This window comes from Botryllus schlosseri, chromosome 3 (genome assembly GCF_051294905.1).
Source record: "Botryllus schlosseri isolate E-star chromosome 3, Bs_hap1, whole genome shotgun sequence".
Taxonomy (NCBI): domain Eukaryota; kingdom Metazoa; phylum Chordata; class Ascidiacea; order Stolidobranchia; family Styelidae; genus Botryllus; species Botryllus schlosseri.
The window spans coordinates 13279490-13292605 of record NC_137238.1 but is presented as its reverse complement, the minus strand read 5'-3'; the positions used below and the strand labels follow the sequence as shown (position 1 = coordinate 13292605).

General features: G+C 39.9%; 1 protein-coding gene and 1 long non-coding RNA gene across 3 annotated transcripts in view; both read right to left on the bottom strand.

Moving 5' to 3' along the window:
* Positions 1-13116, bottom strand: part of LOC145434923 (uncharacterized) — a 310059-nt gene that overhangs the window by 211774 nt on the left and 85169 nt on the right. The window lies entirely within an intron of this gene.
* Positions 8505-11198, bottom strand: LOC145435809 (uncharacterized). Of its 2 annotated transcripts, XM_080313080.1 has the most exons (4): positions 10532-11198; positions 10342-10453; positions 9614-9775; positions 8505-9177 (listed from the first exon to the last, which is right to left on the bottom strand). In XM_080313080.1, exons 1-4 carry the CDS (start codon positions 10862-10864, stop codon positions 8930-8932), a joined length of 855 nt encoding a protein of 284 aa, XP_080169206.1. In that variant the 5' UTR covers positions 10865-11198; the 3' UTR covers positions 8505-8929. The 2 variants fall into 2 exon arrangements, with proteins under 2 accessions (XP_080169206.1, XP_080169207.1); XM_080313081.1 differs by lacking the exon at positions 9614-9775.

Below are 13116 nucleotides of genomic sequence, written 5' to 3'. Positions count from 1 at the left end.
TAATAAGTAACGAATAACAGAACCGTCGCAGACGGTGATTCGAATACCGACAAATTCTCACTTATTTCTGATCCAACCCTAATCTTTGCGAAGTTGACGCTTATTCAAAAAGGTGTGAAATAATTGTAAAACCCTACGTCACTTACAGGATAATGCATCAGACATAGCGATCTAGTTATAGCACGGTGTCGGAATCCATTCGCGAGATGTTCTATATGTAAATTGAGGTAATCCGAAACGAAATATTTTGACTTGGTGTAGTGTGAATTGAAATAGGATTGACAAACATGACTACCATCTTTTATAGGACCATTTCGATATTATACGCACATTGATTTGAAACAAGTAATGAAACATTACAATCTATTCACGATTCGGCTTTCCGTTTGTCAAATAGACATTTTAACATCTTACCATACTCAAAAGAATTATTCACAACATTAACCGGTGTTAAAAATATAGTTTTCACTTACTTGATTATATCACTACAACTCGCAAACTTGAATTAATTCATCCTGGTTGTATTCATATGACCGATAATTTTTATTCAACTGTAAAGATCGTTACTATTCTGTAAGACAAAGTATTTACTAATCGGTGCATATACGACTTGACATAAACCTATTATAATTTGAGTATACGAGATTTGAATGTCTGAACAATAACTGAGAATTAAATTATCAAAGTGAATCCGTATATTACAGCGTAAAAGATATTGGAATGTCAGCAACTCTGTACGGTCATAGTTACTACCGCATTGCTTAATTTACCCGGCCAACTCGTCATGATCATTCCTGAAATCAACACAAACATGACCACTGACTTGAGTTAACCACAAAACAGCATCAAGTTTTAAATCCACTTGTAGCTTACGGATTATTTGAATGCGGGTTATGTTTTGTTGTAATTGAGTGTACGGAAATAGTATTACGTCTCGACATCTTACCATCTTACCATATTCAAAGAGTCAACCGCAAAAATTTTGTCAAGTAAATCCGTTTGTAACTTACCCGACCAACTCAAACAGTATCAGTATGAAAAACAGCCAAGCATACACGAGTTCATACAATCACTAAAACCTAAAATCCATAACAAGTTCGGTTGTATTCATATCCCTACGAGGGCATCTTTTTTATTCAACTTTAAAAGTCGTTACTATTCTGTAAGATAGAGGAATTACTACGCGGTATATTCTGCAAGACAAAGTAATTATTACTCGGTGTATTTTGTACGTCAAAAGTAATTACTCTTCGGTGCTGACGACTTGAGATTAACATAATATGTTTCAGTATACGAGATTTGAAAGTCTGACCAACGTAGTTGAGAATTCATTTCTTACAATCGAAAGCTGGTGTTATATCGAAAGTTATCATTCTGTAAACATAAGGATTGATACATTGATGTGACATATGTAATAGTTGATCATGAATTTATTATTAAATTATTCGCGTTAATTAGACCCGTCGTTGTGGTAAAGGTTATTATGACAGCAACAAAATTTCACTACCATGGTTATTAACATGTTGAGTTGTAAAACTATATTTGTCTGAAATGTTCTTGATTGGAAAATTATTCATCTTGGTACAAATCACTCTGCGTATATAATTGTCTCCAGTTACCAAGACTAAAGATGAAACAACAATTTCGTTTGCTGGTTAACCGGTACAATACATTATTGTCATAATCTGTGACAGTGAATTGAAACATACGAACCTTACTCAGTACGAATAAATCACTTTGGACTCCGGGCGGTGTCATTTAATCCGTGTTAAACTCTGTTCACACTCTCTGTCGAATGCATGAAATGTTAAACATTACGAGGTTACACTCTAAGACTTTGATCAGCAGAGAAGCAATTTTGAATGTCTTTACTGGATGGATCCTATTCAACCGACCTTGGTTAATACAAAACTCATAACAATAATAAAATCACAGTATGTGCAACACCGAAATCTACAAAAATGTGTTTGTATTGCTGTTCGTAGTAGTGATATGGATTTGAACCTCCAGAATAATTGTCATCATCTAACCAAACTACTGAAAGTCGTTGTCAATTTGTATGATGTTCACTGATTGCATACTAGAACTATTTGTGCAACACACACGATCAGAGAAATTGTAAATTGTCCCATTGTCATTCGTCAAAGTAAATGTCGTCACAATACTCAGTCACTGAAAGACCAAATACTTGTATGTGATTGAATCACCGACAATTACCTAGCCAAATCAAACCCCTAAGAAATTTCACTCACTCATTGGATATTAAACAGCGTCGCTTAATCGGTGTGGGTCGTTTTTTCTAAATACAAATCATATCTGTCCAGCCGAAAACAATTTTCACTCACTTGGGTAATGAAACCAGTGTGCAATATCAATACAAGATATTTTCCTCACACAAAAAATAATCAACTTCACTTGATGCTCTCGTAAAACGAAACTATACAAAGGTTTAATGTTTTTGTATGACATGGAATTAATACCGATCGAAGTAACCGTGTTGGAAATGACTTTCTTACGAAGACACTCTATGTGGTTAACATTCTCATCGATTCTATTGTGATCAATGTATACTATATGTGTTCTGGATTCATTTCGATATGGTTAAACATTCAACCTCGACAGATACGAATTGTCACACACTCAACTAATGTCATACCAAATAGTTATTCACAACAACCAAGACGCAGAAAATTTGTTTTGTCCGTTTCGATTTTATTACTGGAGGTACTCATCACTTCGCTTAATACAATCTAGATTTAAACTCCATCGACCCTTTGGTGTCTATCCTTTTGCTGGATACGAATTATGTTAGTGTAACAGTAAACAATTTTCACTATCTTGGATTATGAACTCAATGCGTTAGCGGTCATTCATTATTTTGTTTGCATCAACTAGTTACTTTGTAGGATACGAATGATCATCCTCAACACTCTTACAAAAGTACGAAGGATATTTACATCACACAAAGTAATCGACTTTACTCAATATCCTCACACTACGAAACCAAATGATTGCGTACACTCTACAAACTGTTTTGGTATCACAAGAACTTTTTTACGCAAATGGCCACGCATCTAAATATTCAAATAATCCAACACACAACTATAATACTTACAGAAATATCATAGTTCTTGTAACAAAGTTGTATAAGTATAATGTTTATCGTAAGTCCTACACAGTCATAATATCCATCCGAGTTTGACTTTTAGAAAACATTATACCGACGTCGCGACATCTTTTAAAATTAAAAATGAGTCTATTCGGTTCCTTAGCTTCCTTAAGCTAAACCTGATACGAAGATGATTATATAAGTCAGATCTATATATCCATGTAGTAATTTAGTATACCAAGTAAGGATATGGTTCCAACCCATGAAAGGTTCTGGTTCGTGTGAACAAGAATCTTTACAAAAGGTTTGTTGTGAACGCCAACTTGAACACGAACCTCTGACGTAACGTGAGGTCACAATTCTAATTTCAAACACGATATTTGCGTAAGGATATAATTGTGCACGTGCACATTGCACAATACTTGAGGAACCAATTGAATTAGTTTTTTGGAACGCAATAATAGTAGATTGAAGATTGAAGATGTAAAATATCCAGGAAACTGGAAATGTGAAATCTGGACAGCAGTCACGCTCGTCTCCAATGTTCCCTCTAATTTTTGACGATACTATGCGCACACTCACCAATTAACTGCGCAGACCCTGGACAATAGTGCGTAACTTCGATTTTATGTGCGCAGAGACGGTGTCAGCACTGCGCACGTGCGCACGTGCGCAGATTAGAGGTAACATTGCTCGTCACATTACCAGTGACTACAGTAACGCATGTATATTTCTACAATTGTACATTGTAGAAAAGTATTCACATGTCAACAACTATGTGTAATTGTGTATAGTCATTTGTATTGTTGGATATAAGCCTGCATTGTTGAATCCGCTTGTTGAAATTAGCATCGATCTGGATTGATTGTTTCTGATTTTTTTTTATATTACTTTTCAGGTGGACGTTAAATATGGTGTGAAAGCAACCAAGCTCTCTTAATTGTCATTTTCGAAAAAAGTAGTACTGTAAACGTCTTGTGCCTCTGTCCGAAGGATATTCAAGTCCTCAAATATCTGCGTGTATTGTATGCATGTACAACGTACATTGGTACAATTACACATGGTACTAACACAACTTTTCACCTTGAAAAACGATGCATTCTCGTAATGTCGGTAAATTGTCAATTGATTGGTTGAACCAGCGCGGTTCGCTGAGTTACTGCGTCCCACATGCAATGTAATATGTTCGCGATGTTTTGTGATTGCGGGAAAATCTAACAGCAATGACCGTAGAGTGTCTTAAAGGGCACTGCACTCTAAATATGATGAGGTCTCAAATTAAAGATATAATCGAGAAAACACCTTGGCCGGCGCCATTTCCTTCAGAAAACCACTGTAAAGGAACTGCAGCTAAACGAAAATTCTAACAATCTCCATTCCACGCCAGTTCAATAAATAAATCTCTATGGTGGCATTGATACAAGTCTCCGTTGCATCCCGTTGCGAAATTGCAGGCACGATGTCTTTACTTGCACTTGCTCGATACGACCTCCATATTCAAGTCACATCATTTCTTTAGGTAGTACGTGATGCGTAGGACTATGCATCTACATTAAGAAATGACGAGACTAGAATATTGAGCTCGCGCCGAAAAAAACGGGCCGAAAAAGCGAAAGTGAACATATCGTACCTGCAATTTCGCAACGGGTTAAGTAGCGGAGAGTCGCCACCGCGCCACCGCAGAAATTATTTATTCAACTGGCGTCGAATGGGATAGCTGGAGTTTTGGTTCAGCTGCACTTCCATCACGGTGGCTTTCTGGAGCAATTGACTACGGCCAAATTTTTCTCCCGATTTTATCTTTATTTGAAGCCACGTCGTATTTAGAGTGTAGTGCCCCTTTAGATGTTCACTGACGGAAAAACTGAATACCTCAATCAAACTTTTTTACCACGGCAAATATTTTCTGAAATTAGCAAGGTCCAATTTAGTGATGAATTTCATTCCATACTTCCAGCGTCATGTAGATAGTGAGCCGAAGTTGAAACTGAAATAATTTCAGTCAATGAAGTTGAAATAACGTTGAATAAGTGTAATATCTAGGCTCACAGTGTAGAACCTACCAAGATTCGTTTGCGAACGCGAACCTCTTAAATTTCTGAGGTTCACATGGAACGCAAAGGTGAACTTCACTTTCGCACCATCCATAATACCAAGTACCGAGTTCAGTTTCCAAGCCTAATAGATTCGCTTAAGGATAAAAATTAACTGGGAAAACTTACTAACCGCATCTAACTGTCTGACCAGTCATGTAAACTGTCTGGTGTGAAAACAGATATCGCGCGACCTGTCTGCCCCGCCGACTCATGAGTCATGACCTAAAAACCTAACCCGTCTGTTACAATTCTGCTTTGTATACAACTATACATTGAGCATAAGTGCAAATAGTGACTTATAAGGTAAACAAAGTCCATATTTACACTCTAACTTGGAAACATTGACCGACGCACTTTGATTTATACATTCAAACATGGAATCACAATATTCAGTTTTGATTTGCGTCATTGGCCAAACTTTATGATGTCGAACTTAACAACATGAATAGTCGAATGACGATCACTAGGAGTGTTATGGTAAAATTAGAACCGGCCATAACGATTCGGGTACTCGAAGCCAAATCGAGTATCAATATTGATCCTTAGGGTCGAATAGCCATAGGGTAAGTCAATGTTTTAGAGCGTTGAGATTGTATTGTCGAAGTCGGAGTCAATTTTATTTTTGAAGCGCTCATGCGAGCCGGTGCCGGAGTTGGGGAAGCGCATACTGGCTGGAGCCGGAGTGGCAGTATGTTGAAATGCTCTGACTCTGGATCCGACTCCACGTACTTTTTAATCGAACCAAACTAAAAACAACCGTTGCGGTTACAGAAGTTGTCAAGTTGTTCACGTTGTCAATCTATCACAAAGTTCATTGAATTGGGCTTGTCAAAATGTCATTCGACTTAATCACACACTGTGCTCAATGACTTTGGCGCTAGTATTATTTACCTCGACTGTTGAGGTCTTGGCCCTTTTTAACACGACACATGTACTCATTCATGCGGATGACGAAGGAAATCAGTTTGTGTTCATACAAGAAAAATGGACGATGCAGAACCTCATCCTCGGACGGCTAGTCTTCAGGGTTGCCATAAACATGGATTCCCAGATATCTGGGATATAGTGTTTAAACTGGGGCAAGGAGGAATGCTAATTATGCCTTCATGTCCGGAAGTTTGAAAAATGTGATAAAAACTATGAGCTGCGCCCGCAAGGGCGCAGTATAGAGAAAGCGCGATTGATCCACCAAAGTCATTGTTGAAGTTTTAATTGTAGATATGTCGTTAAAATACAGCGATAAACAAGACATTTGTGCCCGTATTTTGAAACCAATGTAACACTCGCATTAACGATAATTCGCCGAATTATCTCTGTTTCGCATCACAACAACTATTTCATAAGACGGGAATTATTTATGGTCACGCGTCGCCGATTCTTGTGATGCCGAGCGTAATTCGAGAATGAAACCAGTGGATCCGTGATGGTATCACGGAACGAATTTCTTCGCTCGGTAAGACTCGTTTTCTTGTAAAATGTAAGTCGCCGAAAACGGGGAATTATCTCTCATTTGCTTGGTTCGTGGAAGCTGTACTGCGCGACTGCTTATGAAAAGATGGACTTTTTAGAGTTTATGAGGTGGACTGGGGAAGAGTATGATCGGGATATAGTTCATGAAAGAGTACCGAAACGTCGACTGGCAGATTTGCAAAACCCTATGGAAAATATCTCTGACGACCAATTTAGAGCACGCTATCGCTTCACAAAACAAGGCCTTCATGACTTCATTGCGATCATTCAGAATGACTTCAGACAACCTAGTAAAGGGGTTTCTCTACCAGTACTGCATAAAATGTTGATATTCTTGCGCTTCACGAGCAGCGGTTCTTTTCAACTGATTTCTGGTGATTTGGAAGGCATTTCGCAGCCAGCAGTATCAAATGTTATCAGGGAGGTAAGGAAGTGATGGTGGTCGATTGCTTGCCCTTTTGCTAATCAAGTCATTTTCATTTACAGGTTTCAAAAGTCATAGTTGCTAACCTCGGCACTTTCGTACGATGGCCTCATTCCAACCTACGGAGTGTGAAGGAGGAATTTTTTGCAATCGCATCATTTCCAGATGTGATAGGTGCAATTGATTGCACACATGTTCGTATTCAGAGTCCAGGTGGTGAGAATGCAGAACGGTTCAGAAACCGAAAAGGCTACTTCTCCATAAACTGCCAGGTGAATATCATAACTGTGATTTTTAAGCTAAAGCGATATAGGCAACACCTGCTTCAAGCCCAATATCTATCAATAAATATATTAAGTTTTCTCATGTTGCAATATTATATGACAATAGATATATTACATCATACAACTTGATGCAGGTGTGGACGATTTCTTGAAACTATTATTCAATGAACTAATTTCTAGTAATAAACACCTTGTCCACGTTGCCATTGTGAAGTGCATGTATTGCATACAATAGTAATTCACGATACCAATACATGCATTTCTGTTTCAGGCTGTATGTGATGCACGACTTATCTTCACCAACATTTATGCCAAATGGTACGGCTCTGCACATGATTCGAGGATATTCCATAACTCTTCATTGTATGGATATCTGGAAAATCAGTCGACCTCAAATGGATTGCTGCTGGGGGACCAAGGATATCCATTGACTAGTTACCTGATGACACCATTACGCAATCCCTTGCGTCAGCCTGAACTGTCATATAACAAAAGCCACAAAAAAACCAGATTGACAATTGAACGTGCATTTGGTGTTTTGAAGAGAGTATTTTCTTGCCTAAAAACAGGCCTGAGATTGAAAGTCAGCACAACTCTGCATGTAATTCCAGCTTGTGTCTGCATGTATAACTTCCTCAGGCAACGTGGCATGATTGAGGCATCATTTGATGAATTAAGGGATGACGAGGTGGACGATAGTGATTTTTCGCCGCAAGGCCAACGTGCAGATTATGCACGAGCTTCAGCCATCCGTCAGCAACTGATAAGATTGCACTTTACATCTGTGCAGAACTAAATATGACCTGATGCTGTTGCGATTCATGCTATTCTAATTTCCAATACAATGATTTTTCCTGGAGAAATATTGATGTGAAATCAATGGTCGCCTGAGAATGGTAATATCAGGATGTTCATACTGAGATAGGTAGAAAAATGTCCTTGGAGAATAGCATACTTACAGCAGCAAAATGGTGGTTGGTACTTCAATGCAAACTCATGACCTAGCTACCACCTCTGGTGGTATGTTACTGATAAAGATATCGTTAGCTATCCTATTACTGATATATATGGCACTCATAGTAAAGCCAATCGCATCGTGATCCAACCAATGGAGACATATGCATCTTCGAACAGGCATTTTTTATTCAGTGTCATGGGGCAAGCGTCATAGGCAACAGGAAGAATTGAACATAGAACAGCATCAACAAAAACACATAGCGGCAAGCACAGCATGAACTGAGGAAGTCAGCGGTAACACATGAAGCAGGAACAAAAATACATGAAGTAATTGGCAGGAAACAGTTTGAATACAAACATATGTACAAAAGGATACCTTATTAATCAGGCATCATTACAGATATGTATCTACCTCATGTGGAGCAGTAACATGGTTTGTGATACTCCTCCATCCATTACGCATGATAACGAATGAGATATTAGATTGGAAAAGAACCGCGGTTGCAAAAAAATGTGAAGAACTGACCTATGAAAAATAGCATATGCTCAAACCCATGATGAATTAGCATACTATCAATTTCATCAACATCTATTTTTTGTTGCAAGACTGCTCCAGTTGAGTATCTGCCAAACGCAGCTGTTTGTCGAGCAGCTCTATCTGTTTTCGCAGTTTGATGGCTTGCAATTTGTAAAGTTCATTTCTTGATTCCGACTCTTCATCAATATGGAGTTTTCTCTTCGCAGAACGAGCATGTGGGCCTCCACTTGACTTCGAAGCTAGTAGTGGTTGATGTCCGTGTGCAGAATCTCTTGGTACAGATACAGTTGCAGTATCATCTAAAAACATAATTATATTTAACAACTATGTGTTAGTGAGGAAAAAATATCTCTTTGTAGTTTTCAGCTACGGACATCCAGACAAACAGCAATACAACACATAGCTAAATAGTTACAAGAATAGGTTACTATCAGGGTCGTAACTGCCGCACCACAAACCCCCGAATCAGGGGGGGGCGAGTTTGAATGGGGCCTAAATTATTTCGTGAATTAGCTTAAATTAGAGTAATTTATGAAAACTTTTCAAAATTTTTTCGTGCCCTATGCGAACTCAAGCTTTGATTATAGGGTACTCTTCACCCAAGAAAAAATACACAACATTTATAGAAATTGGATTATCGGCGTTGACCATCACCGCGTATAACGTGGGCCTAAGACCAACGTTTTTTTTGGGGGGGGGGCTGACGAAGTGCTGTTACGGCTCTGGCTACTATACCTGGTGTCTTGTGAGAAGCTTGTTTCTCAGGAGTAGTGGCATACATTCTTAATGATTTCGAAGAGAGGGGATGTCTGCTTGATTCAGCAGATAGTAGCGAGTCGTCAACAGGTGCTGTGCTCGAGGGAGACAATACCTCAGCTGTCAGTGTGATCAATTCATCTGAATTCAAACAAGACATACTTGGTGCCGCATGTATTTTCCATGAGATGAACAGATAAATGATGTGTTAGGGCAGTGGTTCTCAACCTGTGGTACGCGGTCATCCAGGTGGTACGCGAGGAGATTCTGTTTTTTTTTCGACCGAAGGGAGTTATTAGTTCAGGTGGGATTGATAGAGTTTTTTTGAAGTCGTTGTCGTGATAATTTGTAAGATACATCCGTGATTGTATTTTTCGACCGTATAGGGAGTTATTAGTAGCACATTAATCTTTGAAGTCAGTATGAAAAGTTCGGCCTTGCAATCGTTGTACATAATGTACAAGTCGCATGAATTGACTATATCATACTGTTCTGACATGGCAGCTATAATAGGTACAAGGCATATACTATGCACAATTCTTTCTCCAGTTCTCTGTAGTAGGCTATCCCATTCACAAAAGAATTGTTTGAAGCGGGTCCAGAATGGTTATATTATTCCCCACCATATAGTTGGTATTGGGGATTGGATCAATGGGTTTCGCGATGTGAGTTGAACAGCAGATGCACACAAGAGTAATACGACCAACCTTTTTCTGTACTTGCAATAAACCCACCAAACTGTGGAAAAGAAGCTCTTTCTGTGTCCAACTCGGAGTCTGGTAATATTGGATTGAATTGAGCAGGCTCCATTGCAAGCAGCTGGAAATGGAATCACACCATTTAAAATGAGAAACTAGACTAGCAATTTTCAGAAAGAAGGAAAGTTGGTCTACAAACCTTGTTTGAAATAGGAGATAACTCGTGATCCTTGAACGGCCCACCTCCAGTCTTGAAATTTTCTTTATTGATATCCGTCATTTTTTTGGCCGCCTTTGTCTTGAGGTTTTTGTATAGAACTCGGAGCTTCGTCCAATCACTGACATTTCTTGTATTTCTATCGATATTGAAGTCCATTTGAACTTTTTTCCAAGCTGACTCCTTGACATTGCATATGGATCGAGCAGTCGATTTATCCAACAAAATCGGTGTTCTGGCCACCAAATTGATCAATAATTCCTTTTCATATTCGGAATAGTTGACTCTCTTCTCTCCCCTCTTCTCAGAATCCATTTGATAAGATTGCGTGTATGACTCTGACTGAACTAGAACTGATATAATCCGCAAATGACATGCTTCGCTTATGTTTCATAGGCGAGCGACCATTGTTGTCCGGAAATACAAAAATAAGCCGCTCGAGTAACCATAAACTAGGGTGCCGAACCGGTACCGCTGGTATTACTCACCTTTCCGACGCGATTTCCCGGTTCTGACGCTGAAACGAGTATTTGATAGGCGCCGAATAAGTTTATTTTTGTAATACCAAACTCCGTAAGTCCTAAATCGCGTTTTAATACGAGTACTACGTAACTCTCGTGTTATGAGTTTTTTCATAATACGGGCATTGGTGTTTTAGCCAAAGGATCTTCCTCCGTAAGCTGTCATAGGTGGGCTTAACCTACCAACAAAAATCCAAAGATTGGTATTTTGGGTAGATTTGATGTAACATAAAATCTGGAAAAGTAGTGGATAAAAGGTGAAGTTGAGTGAAGTTGAGTGAAGTTGTAGTGTAGATGTGTGTATCTTCGATTTTTTTACTCTCCTTTGCTGAGTGCGCTCTGCTCTTTTCCGACAAATGAATGACATACGTGCTCTGCTGCGTTTCATGTGACACGGGTAAACGACGGTAGTAATTCACGGGTGAACAACGGGATGAAGCCCGTACGCGACACACAGCACAACACTTATTCTTACCCTGACCCCTTCACCCTCGTCCGTTAGATCAAGTCTGATCAGTTCAGTTTATCGGACATCGCCGAAGATGTGTATTCGACTCGTTTGGTTAGTTAGTTATTCCATAAATTAATTGATGACTATTCGGTCGACCGAAAGAAGGTAGCGAGATATTCTCTACTCGGTTTCATGAAGTCCGGGTGGCTCTGAAAAGAGCCGTTATTCTCTTGTGATCGCAGTAGCGAGTCGCTCAACCGCCGAACCTCTACAGAGTTCGTTCTTGGCGTTTCAAAGCGTAGACTATGGTCTTTCTCTTGGCGTGCTCTGAGTAAGTGACGGCGTCTCTGCCACTCACATAGCCATTAGCCATTGTACTAAAACGCAAATCGAGCGGACGCCAATGAGACGACCATCCCTCCACGTAAAATTTCAGCAGCATCACGCATCGATCATTTACACATCATCGTCACAGGCCCGGAACAGTGGCCCTTCGTGAGATCCGTTGCTACCCAAAGTCGACCGAGCTGCTCATCCGCAAGCCTCCCTTCCAGAGGCTGGTCTGCGAGATCGCTCAAGACTTTAAGACCGACCTCCGCTCCCATAGCGATTAGCTTCGTGATGGCTCTGCAGCAGGAGGCCAGCAAAGCCTACCTCGTCGGCCTGTTCGAAGACACCAACTTGTGCGCGATCCACGACAAGCGCGTCACCAACATGCCGAACGACATCCCATCCAGCTCGCCAGACGCATCCGTGATGAGAGAGCTTAAGTTGCCGGTGAGTGGCACGACGCAAAAGAAACGGCTCTTTTCAGAGCCACCCGAACTTTACGATATCGATAGCAGTGGCGGCTCGTCCTATAGGGCAACTGGGGCATTGCCCCACCTAAAATTCTGTTCAATAACAATTCTTCACCATTTATAGACGCACACCTATCTATATAAACCGAAATCACAGCGAAAATCGTATACTTCTTGTCCTTTCGCTTGTAAATGCCCATATATAGCGAAGTCTCTGCGAAAATCGAATTCTCTTCTGTGTTTTCGCTTTGCGAATGCCTAGCCGGGGCTTGCCCCGGTAGCGCTCATAACAAGCTTTCACTGTCTATTCTCTCAAAGCCGCGCACAATACGGCCGTAAACCAAACTTTACGCTGATTGGTCGAGAGACAATGACCATGGATACGACGCAGCAACGGAGGACGCTGCATTTACCTAAGCCTAGTTGGCACTACGATGTATTCCTATAGCCGTCTAGACTGTATAAAAACGACAAGATTACTGTTAAATGTTTATTTCGTCATCAATATTAAAATTAGGAAAGAAAATTAAAAATTTAGTAGCGTATACTAAAATATAATGCCGAAATACTGCTGAGTATATAAATGCAGTGCTACCAATGGCAATGAACTGGGGAAGAACAGATTTTCCATTCATTTCCTTCCAACGCAAAGGTCAGGAAGGCTTGGGAATGCAGAGTAAGAAGGCAGGATTTCAATCCTACTTCCACAAGCTTCATTTGCTGCTCATCGCCCAGAAATCACAGTGAACCAAGATACAAGTCGGCAGCTAACGACCCGATGAATCGCGAGCCGAT

Bases quoted from the DNA above. Each gene is read 5' to 3' on its own strand.
- LOC145435809 (XM_080313080.1), bottom strand. From the start codon at position 10,864: ATGGATTCTGAGAAGAGGGGAGAGAAGAGAGTCAACTATTCCGAATAT. The intron at 10,454-10,531 runs GTTTGTAGACCA...TTCCATTTCCAG, and splicing joins TATCTCCTATTTCAAACAAG to CTGCTTGCAATGGAGCCTGC. The intron at 9,776-10,341 runs GTTGGTCGTATT...GTTTGAATTCAG, and splicing joins TATTGCAAGTACAGAAAAAG to ATGAATTGATCACACTGACA.